The 27,518-nt window shown below is 40.9% G+C and overlaps 2 protein-coding genes and 1 pseudogene across 6 annotated transcripts in view; 1 reads left to right on the top strand and 2 right to left on the bottom strand.

Annotated features, from left to right (window-relative positions):
• LOC132353967 (carcinoembryonic antigen-related cell adhesion molecule 1-like) overlaps positions 1-27,518 on the top strand; it is a 902,477-nt pseudogene that overhangs the window by 310,000 nt on the left and 564,959 nt on the right.
• Positions 6,057-16,915, bottom strand: LOC132353636 (zinc finger protein 226-like). Of its 5 annotated transcripts, none has more exons than XM_059904981.1 (5): positions 15,964-16,915; positions 15,437-15,487; positions 13,301-13,346; positions 11,501-11,624; positions 6,057-8,260 (listed from the first exon to the last, which is right to left on the bottom strand). In XM_059904981.1, the coding sequence occupies exons 1-5, from the start codon at positions 15,996-15,998 to the stop codon at positions 6,072-6,074; spliced, it is 2,445 nt and encodes an 814-aa protein (XP_059760964.1). In that variant the 5' UTR covers positions 15,999-16,915; the 3' UTR covers positions 6,057-6,071. The 5 variants fall into 5 exon arrangements, with proteins under 5 accessions (XP_059760964.1, XP_059760965.1, XP_059760966.1 ...); XM_059904982.1 differs by having other exon boundaries at positions 11,501-11,627; positions 16,020-16,914; XM_059904983.1 differs by having other exon boundaries at positions 11,501-11,627; positions 15,997-16,914.
• Positions 22,532-27,518, bottom strand: part of LOC132353842 (uncharacterized) — a 55,715-nt gene continuing 50,728 nt past the window's right edge. The window contains exon 13 of the mRNA XM_059905342.1: positions 22,532-26,030. Coding sequence (XP_059761325.1) covers positions 24,163-26,030 — 1,868 coding nt within the window. The 3' untranslated portion in view covers positions 22,532-24,162. The remainder of the gene's footprint in view (positions 26,031-27,518) is intronic.

Here is a 27,518-nt window from a genome sequence, read left to right on the forward strand (position 1 = left end):
AACACAGACATTATCAGGGACCATAAAATTATTTTGGTAAAGAGCCATGTAGTAAATGGTTTAGGCTTTGCAGACCACTCAATCTCAGTCACAACTACTCAACTCTGCCATTTTAGCACGAAAGCACCCGTAGGCAATATATAAGAGTGGTCATGGTTGTTTCAATAAAATCTTATTTACAGAAACAAGTGGCAGCCAGATTTGACCCATGGATTGTAGTTTGCCAATTCTTGAACTACACTGTGAAACAAGATTGGACAGTGATGTAGCCTGGAGCTGGGTCAATAAAAATGTGTTGATAGCCCTACCTGATGAAACTGAACTTCAATGGATGATATTTGCTAATAGATATAGAGAAAAAAAAGCACATGTCAGTTCAGTGAGGTGAACTGCATATGAGGTGCCAGCAGATGTGTTCTCTAGCAATAAAGCCAAATCTGGAGCTGCAAATGGCATTAACTCCTAATTAAGTTTACAGTAATCCCATGTCATTCTTCAAGATTCACCTGTCTTCTGCACAGGTCAAATGAGTGAAGTGAATGGGAATATGATGGAAATCATGACCCCTGCAGCTTTCAGGATACTGCTAGTGGCACTAATCTCTTCAATCCTTCCAGTAATATAACACTGCTTTTGGTTTTCTGTTTTGGTATGTACAAGGCAGTTATCATGTTCACTTGTCCTTTCTTATCAAAATTGCCCTTGTACCATGGGCTAGAGAACCAAGGTGAGGATTCTGCCAGTTGGTTATTCCAAATGCAACTCTGCATTCTGGAACTTAGTAAATAACCAGAGGATGAGTTCAGGGATCCATTTAGACCAGCTCATGTGGATGGACCCAAGCAAAAACATCCATTATTTGTCATTTATAAGTTCCTGTACTAACCAGTAGACCACAATGCCATTTTGGGGTCCAGGAGTTAATGTCAGCTCCAGTGTCTAGTGCTTCCTTCATCTTCTGGTGATTTCCACTAACCTAATGCACAACCTCCATAAAGTGTGGCTGGAAGTCATGCTGAAGAAGTCTAGGGATGATTTATGGTATTGGTAGTATACCAGGGTATATCCTCCCTCAAGGGGACCCGGCCTGCCCTTCATTCAAGATGCTCTGGAAATGGGAACTGACTCATGTTATGGAATTGGCTTAGGGACCACAACTCTCATGTTGATTCAGGTCAGACATGTTAATCAGACCTAGAGCTTTTCTCCTGATTCAAATCAAGCAGGGTATTAGACTTCCCATTTATTTCAGTCCTAGAGATACCACATGAGCAAATGTAAAAAATCTCTGTGTATCAAACCATTCTAATGATCCCTTTCAGTTTGCTGTTCATTGTGAAAAACACGCTCACTTTATCTCTGCCAATGAAGTGTTTCCACTTGACCAATGATGCCCCACGATCCCATTAGCCTCACTGAATTTAGGGAGCCCATTATGATGACATAATTTCCCTCTCTCATTACTGGCCTGCAGAGAAGAGTAGCTACAGAGCATTCCAAGACTGCTAACGCTCCCCTCACCAATACGTTTCTTAAACCTCTGGCAAAGGAAGTGTCCTCTGAGCCCTCCCAGGGCACATAGGGGGTTTGGGTAAGCGGATCTTATGTGATAAATCCACTCCAGCGGTCTGGCATTCCTATGCCTTTGTAAACCTTCTACAGCGGTGGTTCTCAGCTGGGGAAACCTTTGGTCCCCCCTCCCAGGAAACATGTGGCAGTGTCTTGAGACTTTTTTCTTTAAGGAGCTGTGTTACGAATGAGCCCCACGTGGCTGGTGCACACGGAGGTATCAAGGCACTTTTTATTGTTACAACTAGGGTGGCAGGGAAGAGTATGTGGCACTGGGCCATCTTACATTGCACAGGACAGCTCCCAACAACAAAGAGCTACCCAGTTCAAAACGTCAGTCACGCCAAGGTCAAGAAATTTTGCTACAACGTACTTAGAAAGTTCTGACATTTTGACTTTAGCATACGCTAACTTTGGGTGCAGGTTTCAGTCATTTGAGCAAACTGTTGAAGGCATTCCCAGGTACCCAAGCTAACATGCTAAGTCTGGAATGGGTGTTGAATGCACTCGTATCAACAAATCCAGCCTAATCCAATATTACATTACTTCCACCTGCTTCAATACCTACAAAATCCACAATCACACATTTCTCAGGCTCCTATTGATATAAATTATAAAATTTCTTATTTTAGCAGATATAGTGTCTCCTCATGGTCATACTTTATACCCGGTGTGTACCCACCCCTTCCCTGCTCCCTTCCCCATGTCAAGGACTCTAGTCTGATTACTAGGTCTAGAAAAACGAGAGGTAGTGGAGGCAAGTCTTGAGGATCTACAGTCCCCTGCAAGGAAACTATCTCAGAGTAGAGGAAGACTTCCTTCTAATAGCACAGGAGGCTCAGCTAAGAGGTCACAGGTCAGAGGTCACAGGCCTCAGCTTTGTTGGAATCTGCCCATGTATTTCCACCTCAAGTTTCCAGGATTCTACTCCTTCCCACTGATGCCCTATGACATAAGAGAATCTACAAGGTTGTGAATCAATGTGTTGTCATTCAGCCACTGACTGAATTTGACTTTGGATCCCCTTAAAAAAAAAAAAAAAAAAAAAAAGGAAGGAAAGAAAGAAATGCTGATTATAACAAGTCCCCCAAAGCGTTGCTATGTAGCCAAGCTCAAAGCTAAGACAGAAAATCCCCAGAGGTAAAAACAGATTTTGAGCTCATGGTATCAAGTGGGAGTTGAAACTGAAGGCCCTACAAAGGCCAATGGAACTGGATAAAAAGCTAAAGATTTAGTCTTTAGCATAGATGGGAGTCAAGGTTAGAGGAAGCTATGCACTAGGAGTGAGTAGTGGACTACTCAACACCAAGAATGGAAGAGCAGCTCTTTCACTGAATGTGAAGAAAGAAACAGGTAGTCCCTAGTTGCTACCACTGTCTTTGAACCAAACTAAAGAACAAGGTCAACCAGAAGGGCAGATATGAGAATCAAAAAGGAAACCTCTCTGGAATCCTCACTGAACCAAGTCTAAGTTCTGCTCTACTTGTGGTCTTTCACTTACAGAGACAAACCTTTTGGGCTTACCACAGGGATCAACAGACTTTTTCTCTGAAGGGCCAGAAAGTAAATATTTTAGGTTTTGTGGGCCACAGTGCTCATCACAACCACTAAACATGGTCAGCACAATGGGAAACATTCAAAGATGGTAAATAAATGGATGGGCCAATAAAGAGCTTTTATGTTCCAATAAAGCTTTAAAGGCAATGAGCCAGATTGGGCTCACAGGAGGTAGTTTTCCAGCCCTTGACTTAACTCACTAAACTACAAATTACCTTGAGAGTTGGTGGGCTATCCTGATATCTACCAAACAAAACAAAACAGAACATGAAAGGCCTAGGATTTCTGACATCTAATGCAATGCAATTTGAGGTAGCATGGACTTTATATACACATGTGAAGGTGTGGTCTAGGAAACCAATCTTGGAAACCTGCCTCTCACATTAAATACATCTTTTGCTGAGTAAAGCCCTTTAACCAAGTAAGTGTTAAACATCAGTGAAATGACTAAGAAGTAGGAAATGGTATGCAAACCTCCTCCTTAACAACTTGTTCCCATCATTCTAGGTTTCTTCCCTATGCACATTTTTCCTTAGGGAATCGTTGATAAATTTTACCTCTAAAACTTACCTATTTCCACTCTCTATCTTCAGGATTTGCCCAATCACTGTTACTTTGTAAACAATTAAAAAAAAATAAAAAATTTGGTAAATTCCTTTTGTCCCACAGCTAATGGTTCTCTGTGTCATAGTGTCTGGAATGACTCAGCTACTTCCGCAGTCAGACCAAACACGTGAAAGGACAAGCCGGTACCCCGGGCTATCCATCCATTCACCCGGTAAGGAAGTCTGACGAGGAGAACTAGGAAGTGTAAATTTCTACTGTTGGAATTAAAACAGAATATTCTGGGCTGCATGGATTTATCCTAAACTTCAAATGCATTAATTTATAAATATATAGTTACAATGACTAACATTCTGTATCTTTAAATAACCATATAATTTTTTTCTTTTTATAACTGATTTCCAGAGAACTATTCCTTAATTTTGGCTATATATATATATATATATACCTCATGATGATAGGATTTCTTACTGTGAGGGATTAATGTTCTTAGTAATTTTTAATATTACATTTTACATTATTTTACTACCTATGTTACTATAAAAATAACAGTATTTTACTGGAAAATTGATGCTCAATGAAAAATTTAAAATATAGAAGTTAAATGTGGAAAAAATCCCTGAAAATCTTGCCACTTATGTAAATAAGGGTGAATATCCCTTTACAGATGATAGGATGCATTAACACACACACATACATGTTTGATTAAAGTATGTGATGTACCTAAAATACATTAAACTGTTACATGCTTCTGTCATAAGTCTAAGCCATCATTTTAACAGATCTGTTATTACATAAGTATCTCAAAATATAAATTCCTACTGAATATTTCACTTTTACAAAATTTAGTAGCATTGACGTACTACTCACCTTTTCTATTTGAATTTCCTAATTATAAGGTCCTATTCTATGATTTCTATATCAAAGGGACGCACGTTCTATATTTTGATATGTACTCACCAACTTCACTTTGAAAAGTAATTTTTCAATCTACCGCTAGGAAAAAGTGTGCAAGTCAGTCATTGAATAAATATGTTTGATGAAATTACCAAATTTCAACAAATAACTTTTTTCTTTTTATCTCAGGCCAGAGAGAAGGAGTAAGGAGATAGAGAACTTGACAAAAGTAATCTACTTCAAACAGCCTCTTTTCTCTACTTAAGAAGTCTTGATGAAAGTAATGCTAAAACCCTTGGAAGACAATCACATCAAAACCTAGATGGAGGACTTCCCTGGTGGTGCAGTTGTTGAGAGTCTGCCTGCCGATGCACGGGACACGGGTTTGAGCCCTGGTCCGGGAAGATCCCACATACCGCGGAGCAACTAAGCCCGTGCGCCACAACTACTGTGCCTGCACGTCTGGAGCCTGTGCTCCGCAACGAGAGGCCGCGACAGTGAGAGGCCCGCGCACCGCGATGAAGAGTGGCCCCCGCTCGCCACAACTGGAGAAAGTCCTCACACAGAAATGAAGACCCAACACAGCCAAAAATAAATAAATAAATTAAAAAAAAAAAAAACCTAGATGGAAATGTGGTGAATAAGAAACCAACTATCAGTTCATTTACTAAGAAATGTTTGTCCTCTGTCACTGTCATTAGTAACTCTTTCTGACACTTAAACCTCTGCCTTGACATTCTTGAAAAGAGGGTCAACAGTATGTTTTCTGTATTGCAAGATGAACAATCCATTTTCAGTAAGTCTATACTGTCACAAAAGATAACTGAATTTGTACTGTATAAAATTGACAGAATATTAGACAAAGTCCAAGATAAGATCCAACTTGAAGCGAGGCTGGGGGGACAAGAGGAGCTAATCATAACAGGACGATGCCACACTAATATTACAAATTGCAGTACTGAGTGGTTTTCTAACACTTCAACTCTTTGTCTCCCTGAATTACTTTTAAGGCCACACTTAGGTTAACTGCTCTGAATACAAATTTTTATGAAATTTTGGAGGGGACTGCAACATAATTTTCAAAAAGTTTCTCCTCATTCATTAATTTAACAAATATCGAGCACCTACGAAGTAGTTGACAATGTTCAGACTGTAGATTCAGAACAAAGGTCTCTGCGTTTGTGGAGCTTACATTGTAATGGGCATAAATTTTGGCATGTCCATCATACTTTTGTACAAGGCCTGCTAAAACTCATACTAAGGCTTCTCCCCTGAGTAATATTTAATAGAGGTCAAAGTTCAAACTGAAGTCCTTACTACACCATTTACCAGGGTTCTCTGCTGTGTGGCCTCCTGACTACTGGAACATGCTGAGCTATGGCTGAAACACTGACTTTAATGAAACAAGTGATTTTTTTTCTTTTGAACTTGATGATTGGAAGAATTCACATGACACCTGAGTTTTGTTTTGTTTTTTTTTTTAATCATTTTATGGAACTTTTTTCCTGTGTGGGCTCTCTGATGGTCTTACCATTCCTATCACTTTTATAGGATTTATCAGTAGCATGGATTCTGTGATGAATTGTTAGATTGGAGCGCCAACTGAAGCTCTTACCACAGGTCTCACACTTGTAAGGCTTCTCCCCTGTGTGCACTCTCTGATGAGACTGTAACTGTGAAGACCGACTGAAGACCTTACTGCATCTGTCACATCTGTACGGCTTCTCTCCAGTGTGGACACTCTGATGAAGCTGAAGACTTGAGGCCTGACTGAAGTGCTTCCCACACTCCCCACACTTATATGGTTTCTCTCCTGTGTGGACCCTCTGATGCATGTCGAGGTTCAGGCTCCACTTGAAGCCCTTCCCACACTCCTCACATTTGTATGGCTTTTCTCCAGTGTGGACTTTTTGATGGGCTTGAAGGTGTGAACTCCGACCGAAGCTCTTCCCACACTCTTCACATTTGAATGGTTTTTCTCCGCTGTGGACTCTCTGATGGGCCAGAAGATTTGAGGCCTGCCTGAAGACTTTCCCACACTCCTCACAATTATACGGTTTCTCTCCGGTGTGGATTCTGCAGTGAATTTTAAGATCTGCTCTTCGACTGAATCCCTTCCCACACTCTTCACATTTGTATGGTTTCTCACCGGTATGGATCAGCTGGTGAATCTGAAGTCGTGAACTCTGATTGAAGCCTTGCCCACACTCCTCACACTTGTAAGGTTTCTCTATGCTGTGGGCCTTCTGATGGATTTGAAGATATGAACTCTGACTGAAGCCCTTCCCACATACCTCACATTTATAGGGCTTCTCCCCTGTGTGGACAACCAGATGAACTTGATAATGGGAGTTCCTCCTGAAGCTCTTCCCACACTCATCACATTTGTATGGTTTCTCTCCTGTATGGACTCTTTGATGTGCCTGAAGGTTTGAACTCAGAGTAAAGCCTTTACCACACACATTACATATGTATGATTTCTCTCCAGTGTGGACCCCCTGATGGGCCTGAAGACTTGAAGGCCGACTAAAGCCTTTCCCACATTCCTCACATTTGTAGGGTTTTTCTCCTGTGTGGACCCTCTGATGAATGTATAGATTTGAGCTACAAATGAAGCCCTTCCCACACTCCTCACATTTGTATGGCTTCTCTCCCGTATGGACTCTCTGATGAGACTGAAGGTGTGAATTCCGACTGAAGCTCTTATCGCACATGTCACATTTGAATGGTTTCTCCCCAGTGTGGACTCTCTGATGGTCCTGAAGGTGAGAGGCCTGACTGAAGGCCCTCCCGCACTCCTCACAATTATAAGGTTTCTCTCCCGTGTGGACTTTACAATGAACAGTAAGTGCTGACCTACGACTGAAGCCTTTCCCACATTCCCCACATTTGAACGGTTTCTCTACAGTGTGGACTTTCTGAGGAGTCTGCAGCTGTGAGCTCTGACTGAACTCCTTGCCACACTCATCACACTCACTGCGTTTTCCTCCCACGTGAACTCTCTGATGAATATGAAGAACCGAGCTGTAACGGAAGCCTTTTCCACACTCACTGCACATATGAGACTTCTCTTTTGAGTGTAATTGCTGGTGAAGATCAAAGGTGGAGAGATTGGTGAAGGTTTTTTTATATTCGTTACACTGGTAAGGTTTTTGTCCTGTGTGAATCATAGTTTTCTGATCCAGTGTTGAAACCCTCGTGCTATCTTTTCTATAATCACTGTAGCTGTAAGATTTTTGACCCTTGTGTACTCCATGAGCATCAAGGTGATGTGAAATCCAACTGATGGTGTCAACATCCTCTTTACACTGACACAGTTTATTTTTCATGGAAATTTGCTGGTGTCTATTCTGATAATTCTGCAACTCAGTCAATGAAGTTTTCCTCCAGGAATCCTGGGCTCTCAGAGTTGCACACCTTGGATTTCCAGTACTACTGGGATCACCCGCTTTATCATTTAATATATGGTTCTCATCTTCAGAAATTTGAATAGAGAGTCCTGCCCCACCCTGGCAGGGGGAATCACCTTGTTTGTGGAACTGACAACTATTTATCACGGAGTCTTGGCATCTGGTTAAGTCACTTGCAATTTGTTGCCAGATTTGCCGGCAGGAAAGGTCTTCACGTGATCCTCTGTCTTGAACGGCCCTCAACTCACTTTGATTGTTTTCTTCTATAAGGACAGAGAATTCAGAGATGTGGACATGTGAAAGCTTTGTTCAAAGATTCAAGATTTTACACTTAAGACACAGTATGAGACTTAATGAACCTCAGGATGGTTCAGCTTATCTTTCGCACCACAAATGAAGTTCTCTGGTTTATATACTGACAGAAACCAAGAGACGGTCCATTAAACTCCCAAATACTTAGCATTAAAGAAACCCATTTAAAACAAAATGATTACCATCTGACATACTATTTAAATCATCTTTCAAAAATTACATGTCATTCCTACCACAATACAGTATCAATAAAGACAAGCATTTTGCTGTGCTCACAGCTTTAACAGTGCCTGGCAGTTAGTCAGGGCTCAAGAAATGCATGTACAGGTGAACCCCAGTTTGATTTCCAGGATTCTCTACAATTCTGAATCCCAGGTTAAGTTTGAACCAAGTCAGAGAAGCAAAAGAGCTTTCACAAGTCAGGTATCAGATATAGGAAAAGGACTGGAAAGTACAGTTTTGCTGAAAAGTTGAAAGGCTGCACCAGAGGCAGCAGTACACCAAGGGGGTTAGTGCTGAGGAGAATATCAAAGGTGCTAAGAATCGGGACTTCCCTGGTGGCAGGGTGGTTAATAATCTGCCTACCAGTGCAGGGGACACGGGTTCGAGCCCTGGTCCGGAAAGATCCCACATGCCGCGGAGCAATTAAGCCCGTGAGCCACAACTACTGAGCCCACGTGCCGTAACTACTGAAGCCCGCGCACCTAGAGCCCGTGCTCCGAAACAAGAGAAGCCACCGCAATGAGAAGCCTGCGCACTGCAACGAAGAGCTGCTCCCACTCGCCACAACTAGAGAAAAGGCCGTGTGCAACAACGAAGACCCAATGCAGCCAAAAATTAATTAATTAATTAAAAAAAAGGTTCTAAGAATCAGTGGGGGTAAAAAAAAAGCATGAAAACCTATGCACTGGATCCTTCTGAGGCATCTGTGCTGCCTAATACGTCCCCCCACTCCCCCTGCCAAGTAGGAGTCAAAATTTAGAGGCTAGGGAAGAATGCTGTCTCTTTAAAAACAGCCTGGAAAATTTTTGGACACAGATACATTGGTCTTTAACAAGAATGAGTTCCAAAGTGAAGAATGGGGTTTATGAGTGAGCTGGGAATAAATTCCATAGCTTGTGATAAGTATTGAGAAGAAACAGACTAGAAACTATTAAAGAATCATCAAAGCACTCAAGGTGACATTATCTAAAATACCTTCTACAGGATACGTACGAATCCCCACCCCCACACACAAAATGTTTGTAGAGCTAACAAAGATCGATTTCTTATTAGTGAGGTGGGCTTTGGAGGAAGCAAATGGGATGCAGCGGGGCAAATCTTTTAAGGGAAAGGCTAACTCACCAGCTGGCTGTTTTCTGAGACCTGTTCTCCCCTGGTATAAGGGATAAGGAAATAGAATTTTTTTTCCTTCTATAGGAGAGCTACCTAAGAAGTAGACATATGAATATGCTCTGCTACTAAGCGCTCAAGGGAAGTCACAGGGAAAGCGTTTTACTCAGTTTGGTTATAATTACAGGTTCTATACATGTTTTTTGTGCAAGTTGATGAGGGCCAACTTGTACAGAAAGGCAAACACACACATACACATCATGGGCACCTGAGAAGTTAGAATTAGGCTAGGAATTCATTTGAAGACAAAAAAACATTTGGCAATATCCCTTATTCACTTGGATTTGTTCACTGCCTACTAGCTATTTTCATGGAAGGCTAATTTCTCTATCCATTAACTCATTCATTTATTCAAGAAATATTTAAGAGCCCCTGTCATGTACGAAGACTATGCTAAGCACTGAGGCTAGTGAGCAATAAACATAACAGACCAAATTCCTCCTCCACTCCTGGATTACCCTCCAGTGGAAGAAAGAGAGGTGAGAAACAGGTGAACAAAAATGTACATGAGTGAAATGCTTAGAGACAAAACAAGGCAGGGCAGAGAGAGTAAGAAAGAAGACTGTATTTTCCATAGGGTGGTCAGAGGACAGCCCTCTCATCATCTTAAAGGTGAATGACTGAAAGAAGTAGAGAGGCCTAAAAGATTACAGGTGAAAGAGTATTCCAGGCAGAGAGAAGAACAAGGAAAAGGCTCTGTGGCAGAAGCATCCTTTGCAGGTCTGGAAAAGATAGGGTAAGAAGGAGGAGAGGAGATGTATTCAGGGAGGTGGTGGGGAACGAACAGCAGCCCACAGAAGACTCTAGAAGCCACTTTAAGTGGTTTTTATTCTAAGTAAAAGAAGCCACAAGAGAATTTTGAAACAAGAACATAACCTGACTTAAAATTACAAAAGATCACTTTGCCACTTAAAGAACAAACTGTGGGAGGAGAAGGATGGGATCAGGTGACCAGTACAAAGACTATGCAATAATCCGGGAAAGAGATTTCCAACTGGGACCAGGTGATGGACAGCACAGGGCTGGTGAGAAGCAAAACAGATGGAGAGCTAACCACAAGAACTCAGGATTGCTTGGTTCTTACCTAAATTTCTATCTGGGTTGCTGAATTCATCAACCAAAGCCTCTCTGCTCTTTCTATATGTTTTGTATCTCGTTTGAAGAAGGAGAACATGCAAAGTCACAAGTTAACATGAACGGGCTAGAGCTAAAGTTTACTAGAAATTTGAGTTCCAACTGCATATTCAAGATATTGAAAGCCGTGTTTTTCAAACTTTGTATCACGACCCAATGAAGAAACAGCATTTATTTCACAACCTAGATACACATGTAGAAGTATACATTACTAAAACGATGCTTGAATGACCTATTTCTAACCAATGTCTATTTTCATGAAATCTGTTCCCACTGGCTCTCACACCACTCATGCCATCGGCCAGAGTTTTTGCTGCAATGTGTTGTACTCTTCCTAACAAACTCTGATATTTTCTATACTATTTTATTTCATTAAAAAATCGCACGTAGGGCTCAATAAATTGGCTTTATAATCCACTAATGGCAGGAAGGGAAATCTGAAAAAGAATACACAAGGTACAGCAAGATACCATTGATTTACAGTTCTTTTACAAAACAAATGAAAAGGATCTGAAACACACTGTTTAGAAAGACCAGAGACATCCTCTCATGTCCCACAGGAATTGCAAAAGTCTGGTCCCCAAACTCAGGGAACCATCTCAAGGGGCCCAAAGCCTTGAAATACCAAGGTCACAAAGACACTCGCAGAGAAAGGCTGTCCTCACCCACTGAGACCAGGTTCCGGAAGTTTTCTACCATCACATCCTGGTACAGCTTCCTCTGGGCCAAGTCCAGCAGCCCCAGCTCCTCCTCGGTGAAGGCCACGGCCACGTCCTTGAAGGTCACCGCCTCCTACGACAAACAACACCAACTCAATCTTATACCCAGTGGCCAGTGGAAGAGGGGCAGCCCCGAGGACAGGAGGAGGATGGGAAGTTGCTCTGGCTCCTGTGTGGTGTGCAGACTTCCCAGCACCCCCTCCTTCCATCCAGCCAATGCCACACACTGACTTTCCTCAGCCTCGCCGGACGTGCGGCTATGAAAGAGAAAGCTTTGTGTATTTACCTGGGGCTCTCAGACAACTCATAAGTAAACTCCCTAGAATTCTAACTGCTGGATCCTGAACTAAAAAGCTTTCACTTTTTAATTATTATTGCCAAGAGCCCCGGAAACAGTTACCAATTTAGTCCCGGCAGTATTTGATGGCACCTGCTTTCTCATTGAGGTGGGAACCAGCTGAGGAGGAGTGTTATATGTGGAAATTAACCAAAAGGCCATGCCAGGTCTCTGAATGAAAACTCTCTCTTTCCCCGTTTCTGTCTTTCGCTCGAATGCAATACTCTGACTCCAGACCCTTGGTTTTCTGGGTGAGTCTGAGTTGGTTCCTCATTTTTTCACAACCCCTATTCTTTACATTTAAAACAAAGATGAAACCAAGCACCTCTTTATACAATTGTTCTGAGATGTCTATGCAGTGACAAGTGCTTTAAGTACCACTAGACTTTTTAAACTAAGGTTATGTATTACTTGATTAGAAAAATATATAAGACGGAAAAAGAAACAAACCAGTAAATAAAATACACAAAGGGTCTGACTCAAGCATGGGGAAGACTGAATCTAACTCTGGTCGTGAGAAAACTTCTAACAATACATTATGTTTTCTGCATGAAGCAGCAGTTTGATCCTGCTGTGCTGTGCCATATTTGGATATTATACCAAAAAACATCCAAGGCACCACATATAAAACATATCTCTTCAACTCTGAATACCTAAACCTAGTATGTTAAGGGCAAAAAGGGGCAATATTCTTCAGAACAGATATTTTGAGAAAAAGGTTAAATCAGGAACACTGTCACTGTAGTGTTCCTAAAACAGTAAAAGTCTTTAAACTAAATGTCTATGAAAAAAGAATAGTTTAAAAAATAGGTGCATAAGTTTGTGGGAACATGATAAAGCAATTAAAAGTGAATGTTAGCTAGTATTAAGTGAAAAAATACAATTTAAAATTGTATCTATGTTATAAATACAACTACACAGCTATGAATACATATGATGAAAAGATTACAGAAGTATAAAAGCAGCTCATTTGTAAGCAGGTAAGCAGTAAAGTGGAAGATGTTCTTCATTTCCCTTAATTTTTCTTTTATTTGTGAAACAAAAAAATGATGAAATAAAACAAAAATTAAAACCGAAACCAATTAAATGTAACAGGAATTTTAAAAAAAGCACACATGGCACACTCAGGTCCTCATATGCTTAGACTCTCCTTGAAAGAGAAAAACCCATATGGAACTATACTCAATATTTTGTAATAACCTATAAGGGAAAAGAATCTGAAAATATATGTATATACATGTAAAACTGAATCACTTTGCTGTACACCTGAAATTAACACAACATTGTAAATCAACTATAGTCCAATCAAAAAAAAAAAGAAAAAGAAAAAAAAAAAAGAGGAAAACCTGTGTCAAATCTGAGTTAAAAAAATGGCATTTTTAACAGCAAGAAAGGCAAGCTCTACTCACCTGGAATGTGCTCATTTTCTCTCTCCTTCTGGGAAAGTGCAGAGTCCTAGGAAGACAGACAGGGAAAGAAGAAAGAAGTCAATGGAAACTGGTTAAAAAAAAAAAAAGTCACTAACCCACGTGGTGCTCATTGTGAATTACCAAGGCTCCCAGTCCTCGGGGTGGCTGCAGCCGAGCATGCTTGATGAGCAGAGCCCCACACGGATACCAGATGCCCCCGTGACCCCTCTCAGCGGCTGTGTGAGGAATGACCTGCCCATCCACACACAGTGGCCCCTTCACAGTGTGCCTGCAGCTTCCACAGTGGTCATTCTTATTCTGGGTATGGTGTAAACAGAGACCATGTAAGTAAGAGTAGGTTTTGGAGTCAATATGCGTGGGCTGCGATCAGGCTACGCCATTCACTAGCAGTGTCATCCTGGGCAAATTATTAACATCTCTTCGCCTCAGTTCTGTCATCTGCAAGTGGGGGAGAACAATGGCATCCACCTCGTGAGATTGCTGTAAGGTAGAAAGCTCTGAGAACACCATCGTCAGGGTTTCTTATTTCTTAGCAACTGCAGTAAAGCAGATGATATTTTAGTTAGAAATTATCCTTAGAGATGTGATTTCTACCAACAGAACACTGTCAGACATGTGGAGGTCATATGTTGTTGCCCTGTTATGTGAGAGTCTTTAGACTTCTGAAATCTCTGCTTGTCTTCCTAAGGATTTTGTTACTGCAACAATAATATTTAAATTGACGTGAACAACTTTTTACAAAAGGTATAAAAATACATTAAGTTTCTTTTTAAACAGGAAGTACCGTTTTGACAATTATGCACAGAGGTAAAGAGAACTAATAAAAGCCAGGATTCTGCGACAACAATAAAAAATAGTTTGACAGTTCATATCTAATTTAAATTAAAAAAGACAGGAATCTGAATTGTAATTATATCGTTATAAATATAGGAAAGTTTAAGAAATAAATGGGAGACTTCCCTGGTGGTGCAGTGGATAAGACTCCACACCCCCAATGCAGGGGGCCCGGGTTCGATCTAGTACAAAAGATGGCAAAGATTCCACTCCCCAAAGCCTGGGAGAGATATACCTTCACAACTTCTAACGACCTCCATTTTGACTCTACACTTGCTAGCTGTCTTCTGCTCAAGTCAGGATTTTGAAAGGGGCCCTGATAGTTGACAATAATTAGTGCGGGAATAAAATCATTGGACTGAGTAGGGCTTTGGTGAATCCAGCTCGACAAAAAGGCACTAAAACATTAACAACTGTTATCTTTACATCCTAAAGTTATAGATAATTAAAATTTTTCTTTATGGATATATCTGCAGTTTTCCATAATGATTATGCTACTTCTATGATATACATATTATTTGAAATAAAATAAATGACCCAGTTGAGAAAACTATCTTAAAAACTCATACAATATGGGCTTCCCTGGTGGCGCAGTGGTTGAGAATCTGCCTGCCAATACATGGGTATGAGCCCTGGTCTGGGAAGATCCCACATGCCTCGGAGCAACTAGGCCCGTGAGCCACAACTACTGAGCCTGCGCGTCTGGAGCCCGTGCTCCGCAACAAGAGAGGCCGCGATAGTGAGAGGCCCGCGCACCGCGATGAAGAGTGGCCCCCGCTTGCCGCAACTAGAGAAAGCCCTCGCACAGAAACGAAGACCCAACACAGCCAAAAATATAAAATAAATAAATAAATTAAAAAAAAAAAACTCATGCAGTAGCCTAAACCTTGCTCTCAAGGTCCCCACAATTAAGTCCCAACCTACTTTCATGATATGATTCTAGCCAGTATCCTATGCTCAAGGAGGATATACCAAAGGGGTTAGCAAACTCGGGTGCTGGACTCAAACTGCCTGGGTCCCAACCCCAGCTCTGCCTCCTACCATCTGGGTGAGGACGGGCCAACAGGGTTGTGTTCCCTGCCCCCATCTCCTCATCGTTAAAGTAGAGAAAACAGCAGTACCAATTCACAGAGCCACTGCCTGATGGTAATGTGTTCATTTGCATAAAGCTTTTAGAATGGAAATTAGTGACCAAGGCTCAGTTATAATCGTTACCCATGTCCCATACGTTCTACAATTTATATGAATATCTTAAGTAGAAGAATGCCAAGTCCTACTCACGTGGGGCTCTGTTGCCTCTTCCTCCGTGCAGTGCTTTTTGAGAAGTCAGGGCTGGGGAAGGAAAGGAGACTGTGAAATACCAATGCTGTGTTTCCATTCCCAATAATTCATACCGCACCCCCTTCCCGCCCCCGTACCAGCTAGAAGTCCTCTCCTTCCAAAACAGACCAGGAGTCCAGGACAATTCAGCTTCCTGGGCTCACAGAATCCCGCTGCGAAATGGGTGCCTCCCGAATTAGAGTAGTATTAATAACAACAATGCATCAGGCAGTTGTAGATCTTTTACTTGTGCTATCTCGTTTTTTCTCACAACACTATATTAAGAAGGCATTTCTTTTTTCCCCCTTTTACAAAACAGCAACGGAAGCACAGAGGAGTTAAGCAACTCACCCAGTGTGACGCCGTATATAGTGGTAAGGCTAGCTCATAGGTGGGGGGGCGGGGTCAGGTTAGGGGTGAAGAAAACCAGGGAGACCCTCAAACCCCAGGAGGCACGACCTGAGCCCACCCCATCCCGGGTACGTTACCAAACGCAAAGAAGCTCCGCCCGGGGGACGTACATCACCACCCTAGGCCCTCAAACCTCCGCTTTTAGCCGCTCCTCCTCTTTCTCCCCAAATGAAAGGTCTGGAAATGTTGGCCCCAGGCGCATGTCGTGGAAGCTTGAATGGGTCGTGAAGAGCGGACCTGAAACACCATAATCAGGCAAAAGATGGCTGCTACGTTGTCCTCCTGGGGCGGAAGTGCCTGCGACTAACCCGGAGCTCCTGGACCACATTTCCCAGAATTCCGCGGGGAAACGTTTACAGAGCGGCATTACTGTAGCTGCAGTATATGAGACTACACGAGTTTACGAGCTCTGGACTACATGTCCCAGAATGCAAGGGTGGGTGCGGGTGTGTCTACCGGCACGAGCTCTGGACTACATGTCCCAGAATGCAAGGGTGTGTGTGGGTGTGTGTGCCGGCACGAGCTCTGGACTACATGTCCCACAAGGAATTGTGTGTGTGTGTGTGTGTGTGTGTGTGTGTGTGTGTGTGTGTGTGTCTGTCTGCGTGCGTGTACCGGCTACAGTATCGCCCTCCTACACTACACTTCCCCCCAAGGTTCGAGCGGAAAACGGACAGAGCCTCGCTCCCCTGATGCGGAAGTGCCCAACTTCCCTGGTTTTCACTTTCCGGAATCCCTGAGAAGGTCTCAGACAGTCTTGACGTTCTACTGTGTCGGCCTCAGAAGAGTGTAGATTCTGTTCTTTGAAAGGCGTACAAGCTCAGAACTTTGGACGTCTTCGAGAGGCTAAGCGACATAAAGGCATTACCAGCCACAGAGGCTTCCTGGTAAACCCCAAAGAGTTTCACCACTGGAAAAAGAGGAGAAGGAAACTGGGCTTTCTTTGGCAGGGACTGAAGCCAAACGCCAAAACACCTTTCCCTGAAATTGTGTAAAGGTGAACGTGTTTTGTTAGCATCTTACAACCCGTGCAGAAGCAAGTGAAAATCCTTTCTAGAGACAGACATCAACATCCTAGGTCTGAAGTTATTTCTGTAATTATAAAATATCTGTGATATTGATATTTGACCAAGTGAACTGTAAGGGGGAAAAAAAAGCATTATTGACATACGGAGGGACACTTCACAGTCATAAAACTTTCAAGTTATCAGAAACTAATAACTTCAGCTCATACTTTATAAAGCGAAAATTGACAGAACGATGAAGAGAAACATTCAAATTCATAATTGGATCTGGAGATTTTAACACATATATAGAGGGAAATGTTGAGCCTTAAATGCATATATTAAAGTAGAAAGGAAGTTGAAAATTGATTCGGAAAACATCTCAGGAAGTTAATAAATGAATAATAAAACGGAAGAAGGCAGATGGAAAAAAATAAGAGCAGATTAATGAAATACGAAACAAAATAAAGATCTCACACACACACACAAAACAAAAACCAAACAAACAAACAAAAAAAACACCAAAAAAAAAAAACCCAAAAAGATCATCCATGGTGTAAACAAAGATTTTTCCAAAAATTTGTTCTAAATTCTTTCAGGAAAATATCCTCCAAGAACTATTCTTGACTTAAGGCAACATAGCACACAGGATTTCTTTCCACTACAAGTAAACTGAAATCTTGGATATAGTATGATGAAATACAGTAACATAATTAAAAGCTTTATTTATTCACCTCCTGTTCCCTATGGCACCCTCCACTCCCTTCTCTACCCCGTCAGCTACCATTCTAATTTGTTTGATGTGTTTTCTTTTGGGTGTGTTCTTGTGCAAAATGTGCACTTGTGTATATTTTCAATTTATATAAATAATATTGTGTCATAAAATTCATTCTGATGTTTCTTTCATTCAGGAGTGTATTTTTAAGATTCACCCATCCAATTTGTTTCACAGAATTCCATTTTCTGCACCCACATTTTACCTATACTCTTCCAACTGCCATGCCAATAACAATAAACATCTTCTTACTTTCTGTTTATAGACGTATCTGAGAATTTCTTTGGAATACATACCCAAGAGTGAAATTATTTCATAGCAAATGTGTATACTTTAATAATATAGCCAGATTGACCTCCCGAATGGCTACACCAGCCCAGATTACCAAGAGTTGCGCGTCAGGTTTTTGTGCAACCACTTACCTTCATTTGGACGACTCATCACCCTGTTTTGCTAGTGTATTAAATGTATAGTAGTATCTTGTTTTAGTTAAATTTCTCTGATTTCTAATAAGTTTGATCTTTTTTTCAAATGCTTGGTAGCTTCATCTATAAATCTCTACTTAAACCTTTTGCCCCATTTTGTAATGTGGATGCTATCTTTTTCTTCCTCATTTCTATTACATATTCTGATTATTAATACCTTTTCAGTTTTACCAATTACAAGTATCCTTTCCTAATTGGGCACGTGTTTCTAAAATTTTTCTATTGTTTTCTTCATGGAATAGAAATCTTTAATTATAAGATATAAGATAATAAAACAATAATTTCTTAATATCTGTGCTTCTGAAACTCCTCAGGTGAAAAAATATATTTCTACCTTTTAAAAATTAACTTTCTAGACTTATCTTTCACATGTAGGTCCTTTAAATATTTTGGAGTCTATTTATGTACATTTTATTACATGGGATCCACTTTTATTTTTCTCCAAGAGAAATTCTTAAAAATAATGATATTCATGGCTTGAAGATTCAATATTACAAAGATATCAGTAATCCCCAAAATGATCTATAGGCTCAATGAAACCCCAATAAAAATATCAGCATTTTTTCCCTTGGAAATTGATGAGATGTTTATAAATATTATGTGGAAAAGCAAAGAGCTAAAAGAAGAGCTGGGACAATCTGAAAGAAGAATGAAAAGAAAGATATTAGTCACATTAAATCTTACTATAAATCTACAATATAAGATAGTCTGGTGTTTGCTCAAGGATAGACAAGATGATAGACATCAAAATCCGTGTTGAAACAGACATTATAACAACGTGTAAAAAGAAAACACTGCAAGGAGTTCCCTGGTGGTCTAGTGGTTAGGATTCGGCGCTTTCACTGTGGTGACCCTGGTTCAATCCCTGGTCGGGGAACTGAGATCCTGCAAGCCACGCAGCACGGCCAAAAGAAAGAAAAGAAAACACTGCAGCAGAGAGGGGAAAGAAGTCTTGTTAATACAGTTGATCCTTGAACTAGGGTTCGAGGGCGTTAGGGGTGCCAACCCTCTGCTAAGTTGAAAATCCAAGTATAACTTATAGTCAGTCCTCTGTACATACATGGTTTCTCCATAATCGGCAATTTTGCATCTGAGGATTCAGCCAACCTTGGATTGTGTAGTAGTGCAGTATTTACTATTGAAAAAAAATCCTCGTATAAGTGCACTTGTGTAGTTTAAACCCATGTTGTCCAAGGGTCAACTATTGGTTCTCAGTCAGCTGGATATCCATATGGGAAAAATATTAATCATTACTGCATAGGATACAAAAATATAAATTCCAGAAGATCTGCAGACTTAAATTTGAAAAGTAAACAATGATGCTTTAGGAAAGAAACGTAAGAGAACAGCCTTTTTGCCTTGGAGTAGGAAGAATTTCTTAAACAAGACCAAAAAAATCATAAACTGTGAAAGAAAAAATTGAAAAATTGGACTATTTTAAAGTTAAGAAACACTGTAAATCCAAACGCACCACTAATGGGCCAAATGTGAGAGAAAATTTTTAAACATCTATGGAATAAAAGACTCAGATGCATCCCTAATGCCCATGCATTCTTCAAGGGTCAACTGTATCTACCAAAGTTGAACATATACCCTATAACCCTTTGGTTCCACCCATAGAAATATCCCTCAAACAAGTGCACAAGGCACGTTCTAGATTGCTCACATCACCACTAACTGTGATAGCCAAGAATGGGAAAGTACCCAATACCCACCAATAATGGGATTAATAGATTTTGATATGTTTACACACTGCAATAATATCCACCAATGAAAATGAATCAAAGTTATCCACTCCCAACAATATGGATAAATGTCATGGATATAATGCTGAGCAAATGAAGCCAACACAAAATAGTACCTATTACATGACTCCATTTATATAAAGTACAAAATAGGCTAAGTGAATCTACACCATTACAAATTAGTGGCTACCATAGGGAAAGGAAGGTTACTAGAAAGAGCCAAAAAGGGATGTTTCTAGCGTTTGGGGTTTGTCCTGGTCCTCCAAGAACTAGATGGCAAAGTGCTGAGAAATACTTTAATGAACAAATATTTTATTAGGGAAAACATCTGAGAGAAAATGGCAGGGAGCTCTGGAAGGCTGGCAGAACTATCAGCTCATAGTGCAAGTCTGTCCCTGAGTGAAGATTTGGAAGAAAGATTTGGTAAATCATCCTGGACTGCCTTGTAATCTAAGTAAAATCCTTCAAGGCTGTCAGGGAGTCCTTGCAAAAAGGTCACTGGACAGAGGAATCCTGGTCTCCAAGAAATGGCCTGCCTTAGGATCCCTGCTGTGTTGACTAGGAGCAATCAGGGGAAAGACTGGCCTCTATGCAAACGTGGTGACGGATTTAAGAGCAGCAGCTGGGACCTTTGGTCAGTTATGCTCCCTGTGGTCATATCTGTGAAATAGGAGACTTCAACTTGGATGCTTCCTTGTGGTAAGAGTTGGTTTATTTCTGTCAGTAATAATACTGAAGCAACGTTGCATCCTTCTCAGTACATCATATCCCAGAGATCTAAAATGTTGGTTTGTTCTGTTATTGATAATGTTCATCTCTTGGCTAAGGTAGTGTTCACCAAATTTATACCTACTGTATTTCCTTTTGTGATTACTACTACTTTGTGGAGAGATATTTTGGGTTTTGTAGCATCCTGTTCCTCATAAACTTTCAACCAGTAGTTTTATAATTCATTGATTATTCTTGCCAGAACGTATAATTACTATGATGGTTGTAAATGATGATTTTTACATTACATCATTCCTTCTATATATTTATGGCTTGGCATTCTATTATGAGAGCCCTTCCTTCCCTCCCTTCCTCTTTATTCATATTCTGTATGATAATTATTTATTTTATGGTCAAATTGCTCAGATTTACCCAGCGTGAGTCTCTTCAAGCTGGATCTTTTTACATGTCCCACCACTCTTTCCTACTTTCTGGCACAGCAAATTTTCTCCAGGATCATTCTATACTTTCCTTGCTCCAGCCCTGAAATAGAAACGTGGATGTACATGCTTATATACACCACATACACATGTGTGTGTTTGTATATCCTCACACTTCCATATCTACTTCTGTAAATACCTAGCATGTGCACTCCCTCCCTCTCTCTCTATAGATGGATGGACGGATGGATGGATGGACGGATCTATATAAATAACTTATGGTCAGACTTCCATATCCGTGGTTCCTCCGTATCTGCAATTCTGCAACCATGGGTTCAACCAACCACAGATCATGTAGTACTGTAGTAATTACTATTAAAAAAAACCCTGCATGTAAGTGGACCTGCCCATTTCAAACCCATATTGTTCAAGGGTCAACTGTAACTTGCTAAATAAAGCCCTTTAACCAACTATACTAAAAATACCACCATTGGTCTGAGTATGGAATGGCATCCAAACCTGCTTTGTCCTTACGGGTTCCACATCCAGAGGGTCCTCTGCTATTACGCTGAGTTCTCTCCTCATGCGCATCTTTTCAACAAGAGAAACTTTATTTTTTTAAACCTCCACAATATAGGTATATCCACTTTTGTTTCTAGCTCCAGGATTTTCCCTCTCCCTATAACGGATCTGTAGTTAAAGCACAGCATAAATAATAAAGCTTCGATTGTTGAAACTCATCAATTTTTCTGTGTATGCAAAATAATCTGAGAATTGTTTTGTTTTTGAAATTGGCTTCCAGAGTTCATACCGTAATTTTGATCTTATATGCCTTATGACAATATAGAACAATCATATTATGAGGTCTTAACTGCAAGGGATTAATTATTTAGTACTTTTTCAAATTCTATTGTAATAATTTCCTGCTTTGGCAATATTCACTATTCAAAGAAAAAAATATAACATGAAGTTATAAAATGGAAAAATACCACAAAATGCTCCTTGCCTAGGAAAACCACTCTGCAAGAGTACCCCTTTACACATGATCTTATGCATGTACACATACATGTGTGCACACGCACACATACACAAACACTAACAAAGATTTATGGTTGATTATACCATGAAGGCTACAATCAGTGACCTCTCAAAGCCCATATTGTGTATCTCCTGCCATTATATCTGTCACAATTTTTTTAAAATAAATTTATTTAATTAATTTATTTATTTTTGGCTGCGTTGGGTCTTCGTTGCTGCGTGCGGGCTTTCTCTAGTTGCAGTGAGTGTGGGCTACTCTTCATTGCTGTGCGCGGGATTCTCATTGCAGTGGCTTCTCTTGTTGCAGAGCACAGGCTCTAAGCACATAGGCTTCAGTAGTTGTGGCACACAGCCTCAGTAGTTGTGGCGCACAGCCTCAGTAGTTGTGGCGCACGGGCTTAGTTGCTCCACGGCATGTGGGATCTTCCTGGATCAGGGCTCAAACCCGTGTCCCCTGCATTGGCAGGCGAATTCTTAGCCACTGCACCACCAGGGAAGTCCCTGTCATCATTTTAATGGCTTCAGATTAATATAGGAATATATCAAAACTCAAATTCTTACAGCTGTACACTAATTTCCATTAAAAAATTCAGTGACATCATTGATGTGGTGCTCATCTTTCTGGTATTTTAATCTCATAATCAATAACTTCCAATTATATGATTTCTAGATCAAAGAGATGTACAATCTAATATATTCTGATACATACTCCTTTCCAGAAACCGTGCTTTACTGCTACCAATAGGGAAAAGCACATAAATGTCAGTCTTGTCTCAATAATACATTAGATAACTTTATCAAATTCCTACAAGTTTTCTGGGTATTTGCCTCATGGATGTGGGGGAAGAATATGGCATAGCCCCTACCTGAGAAGTTTTGATAGAAGAAATGCTACAATAATTAGAAGGCAAACACTTCAAAGTCTGGATGAAAATGCAGAGAATTAGAAATCAGTAAGTTCAAGGTCAACTAAAAATTTTTTTTCTAGGGACAAACGATTTTTGTGACACTTTCAAAGTGTTACAGTAAACCCTGCCGTAACATTGACAGACAAAAAAATCAATTGTATACTAGGCAGTTACTGTTGTTGCAAAGTTAATCATGTTTTTTCAGTCTGTACCATCAGAAAAGAAAAAACATCACAAGATAGTTCAATTTCTACTGAACACAGTCCTTGGAAAACTAGACAGGGCCTCAAATAACCACCCAACTTGAGAACAGAGGCTGCGGGAGGCAAGGAGCCAGTTGCAATAGGCTAATAGCATATTAATATTGAAGATTGGTGGGCTTCCCTGGTGGCGCAGTGGTTAAGAATCTGCCTGCCAATGCAGGGGACACGGGTTTGAGCCCTGGTCTGGGAAGATCCCACATGCTGCGGAGCAACTCAGCCGCATGCCACAACTACTGAAGCCTGCACGCCTAGAGCCCGTGCTCCACAACAAGAGAAGCCACCGCAATGAGAAGCCCACCCACCGCAATGAAGAGTAACCCCCGCTCACCGCAACTAGAGGAAGCCTGTGTGCAGCAATGAAGACCCAACGCAACCAAAAATAAATTTTAAAAAAATATATTGCAGATTAGTTTTCTGCAGTGATTTTCAGTATTTCAACAAATGTTCATGTCCTGAATTAATTTCATTTTGCAGGTTTCCTCCTCTGGATACAACTTTCATATATTATACATTTCCCCCTTTCGGTTTATTTAAAACAGAAGTACTGAGCACACCTAAAAGCGCTACTCAATGTTAAGGTTGTGTAGATTCAGCAGCCAAGTCCCTGCCCTCATGGAGCACACATTCTCATGGACATCAATTTTGACTAGCTCATCCTTACACTTTTATTAAAGGCCAGACCAAACTCTTTTCCTTTCTAAGTGCTATCTCCTAAGTGACATCTGATAAATGTCAAAGTTCTGAATGCAGCCCTTACTGCAACACTCAGAAGGGGTCCCTGCTGTGTGGTCTGGTGAACACTAGGATCTGTTTAGCTACTGCTTCAACACCAACTAACCTAAAATACTTTCTCTCCTATGAGACCTGATGCTTGCAAGAATTCACGTTACACATGAGTTTTTTGAAAACATCATTTTGTAGAACTTCTTTCCTCTGACAGTTCCTTGATGCTCTTACCACTCTCGCTGCTTTCATAAAATGTATCCCCAGTATGCATTTTGTGATGACTTACAAGATTGGAGCGCCAACTGAAGCTTTTACCACACATCTCACACTGGTAAGGTTTCTCCCCTGTGTGAACTCGCCTGTGATACTGAAGCTGTGAAGACCGACTAAAGACTTTACCACACACATCACATCTGTACGGCTTCTCTCCAGTGTGGACACTCTGATGAAGCTGAAGACTTGAGGCCTGACTGAAGTGCTTCCCACACTCCCCACACTTATATGGTTTCTCTCCTGTGTGGACCCTCTGATGCATGTCGAGGTTCAGGCTCCACTTGAAGCCCTTCCCACACTCCTCACATTTGTATGGCTTTTCTCCAGTGTGGACTTTTTGATGGGCTTGAAGGTGTGAACTCCGACTGAAGCTCTTCCCACACTCTTCACATTTGAATGGTTTTTCTCCGCTGTGGACTCTCTGATGGGTCAGAAGATGAGACGCCTGACTAAAGACCTTCCCACACTCCTCACAATTATACGGTTTCTCTCCGGTGTGGATTCTGCAGTGAATTTTAAGATCTGCTCTTCGACTGAATCCCTTCCCACACTCTTCACATTTGTATGGTTTCTCACCGGTATGGATCAGCTGGTGGATCTGAAGTCGTGAACTCTGGTTGAAGCCCTGCCCACACTCTTCACACTTGTAAGGTTTCTCTATGCTGTGGGCCTTCTGATGGATTTTAAGATATGAACTCTGACGGAAGCCTTTCCCACATACCTCACATTTATAGGGTTTCTCTCCCGTGTGGATGACCAGATGAACTTGATAATGGATTTTCATCCTGAAGTTCTTCCCACACTCACTGCATCTGTATGGTTTCTCTCCTGTGTGGACTCCCTGATGGGCTTGAAAACTTGAACTGTAAATGAAGCCCTTACCACACACTTTACAGACATATGGTTTCTCTCCCGTGTGGATTCTCCGATGGGCCTGAAATTGTGAAGGCTGAATGAAGCACTTACCGCACTCCTCACATTTATAAGGTTTCTCTCCTGTGTGGACCCTCTGATGGATATGAAGATTTGAACTACAAGTGAAACACTTCCCACACTCCTCACATTTGTATGGCTTCTCTCCAGTGTGGACCATACAATGACTGTTAAGGGCTGATCTACGGCGGAAGTTCTTACCGCATATATCACATTTGAACGGTTTCTCCCCAGTGTGGATTCTCTGATGTTCCTGAAGATGTGAAGCATGAATGAAGGCCCTTCCACATTGGTCACAATTATAAGGTTTCTCTCCCATGTGTAATTTACAATGAACAGTAAGTGTTGACCTACGACTGAAGCCTTTCCCACACTGCTCACATCTGAATGGCTTCTCTACGGTGTGGACTTTCTGATGAGCTTGCAGCTGTGAGCTCTGACTGAACTCCTTGCCACACTCATCACACTTATAGCGTTTCTCTCCCGAGTGAACTCTCTGATGAATGCGAAGTGCTGAGCTGTAACAGAAGCTTTTTCCACACTCACCACATGTATGAGACTTCTCTCCTGGGTGTATTTGTTGATGAAGATCAAAGTTGAAGACATCACTGAAAGATTTTGTACATTCATTACACTGATAAGGTTTCTGGCCTGTGTGAGTTTCAGAGAATCCTGCCCCAACCTGGCCGGATGAGTCACCTTGTTGGTGGAATTCAGAACTTTTTATCATGGAGTCTTGACACCTGGTTAAGTCACTTGCAATATGTTGCCAGATCTGCCAGGAGGAAAGCTCTTCATGTGGTCCTGCTTCTGAAACAGTCTCCATCTCACTTTGGATCTTTCCTTCTGCAAAGACAAAATTCAGAGATGTGGACAACTGAAGGCTCTGCTCAGTGCTGTCAAAATTTCACATTTAGGACAGAGTATGAGACTTGAATGAATCCAGAGAATGTTCAGTTCGTCTCTTCCATTGTGTGTCGTGTGCTCTGGTTTGCGTGCCAAAGGAAACCAAGAGGTGGCCCAGCTCTCTCCTATCCACTAAGCATAACAAAACCCATTGGTGCAAATTTCCTATGTGAGGCGCAAGTTAGACATCAAAAACTTAACTTAAAAAATTGATAATTAGATTCAAATTGTTCACCTATGGCCATTTCTATTGAATTTCAAAGGCGGCATAGAATCTTGGATAGTAAATTATATGGTTAATAAATGATGTAGACAAAAAAGTTATACAGATAATAAAATCTGAATCAACTAGAACTTTAAGGAAAAGCAATAACTTTTCTGTAAACAATATTTGGAAGCAACCAAGATGTCCTTCGATAGGTGAATGGATAAATAAATTGTGGTTACCTCCACACTGTGGAATATTATTCAGTGCTAAAATGAAATGTGCTATCAAGCCAGGAAAATATGTGGAGGAAATGTAAATGCATATTATTAAATAAGAAGAAAGAAAGAAGCCAATCTGAAAAGCCTACATACTGTATGATTCCAACTATTTGATGTTCTGGAAAAGGCAAAAGTATGGAGACAGTAAAAAGGTCAGTGGCTGCCAAGGGTTAGGGGGAAGGAGGGATGAATAAGCAAAGCAGAGAAGATTTTTAGGGCAGTGGAAATACTCTGTATGATACTAATAATGATGGATACATGGCGTTAAACATTTGTCCAAATCCATAAAATGTACAACACCAAGAATGAACCCTAATGTAAAGCATAGACTCTGGATGAAAACGATGTGTCATTGTAGGCTCATCAGTTGTATCTGGTAGGATATGTCAATGATGTTAAAGGCTGTGAGTGTGAGGAGGGCAAGGGATATATGAGATATCTCTGTACCTTCCTCTCAATTTTGCTGTGAGCCTAAAACTGCTCTAAAAACAAAACAAAACAAAAGAGGCTTTTTTTTTTTTGCTGTGAGATCTCAGTTCTCCAACCAGGGATCGAACCCAAGCCCTCAGCAGTGAAAGCACAGAGTCCTAACCCCTGGAGTGCCAGGGCATCTCCATACAAAAAAAAAAAAAAAAAGAAGAAGGAGGAGGAGGAGGAGGGAGAAGAGGAAGAGGAGGAAGAGGAAGAGGAAGAAGATGAAGAAGAAAGAAAATACTTGTGAAGAAATTTTGACAAGTTTCAAAGGAGAAATTCACTCCCCTCCCTTTAAGCTGCCTCCTCTTTGATCCAGTAGACATATGATAAACAGCCTCTCTATAACTCTGCCTTAGGTCATTTTATTGGAAAGTTACTTCAGCGTTGAGGTGACTGGAATGGTTAGAATGGTTTGCAGGTTTGGGAGCAAATATCTAATCACACACCGACTAAAACACAGTGAAAGCA

Source organism: Balaenoptera ricei, chromosome 19 (assembly GCF_028023285.1).
Source record: "Balaenoptera ricei isolate mBalRic1 chromosome 19, mBalRic1.hap2, whole genome shotgun sequence".
Classification (NCBI taxonomy): Eukaryota; Metazoa; Chordata; class Mammalia; order Artiodactyla; family Balaenopteridae; genus Balaenoptera; species Balaenoptera ricei.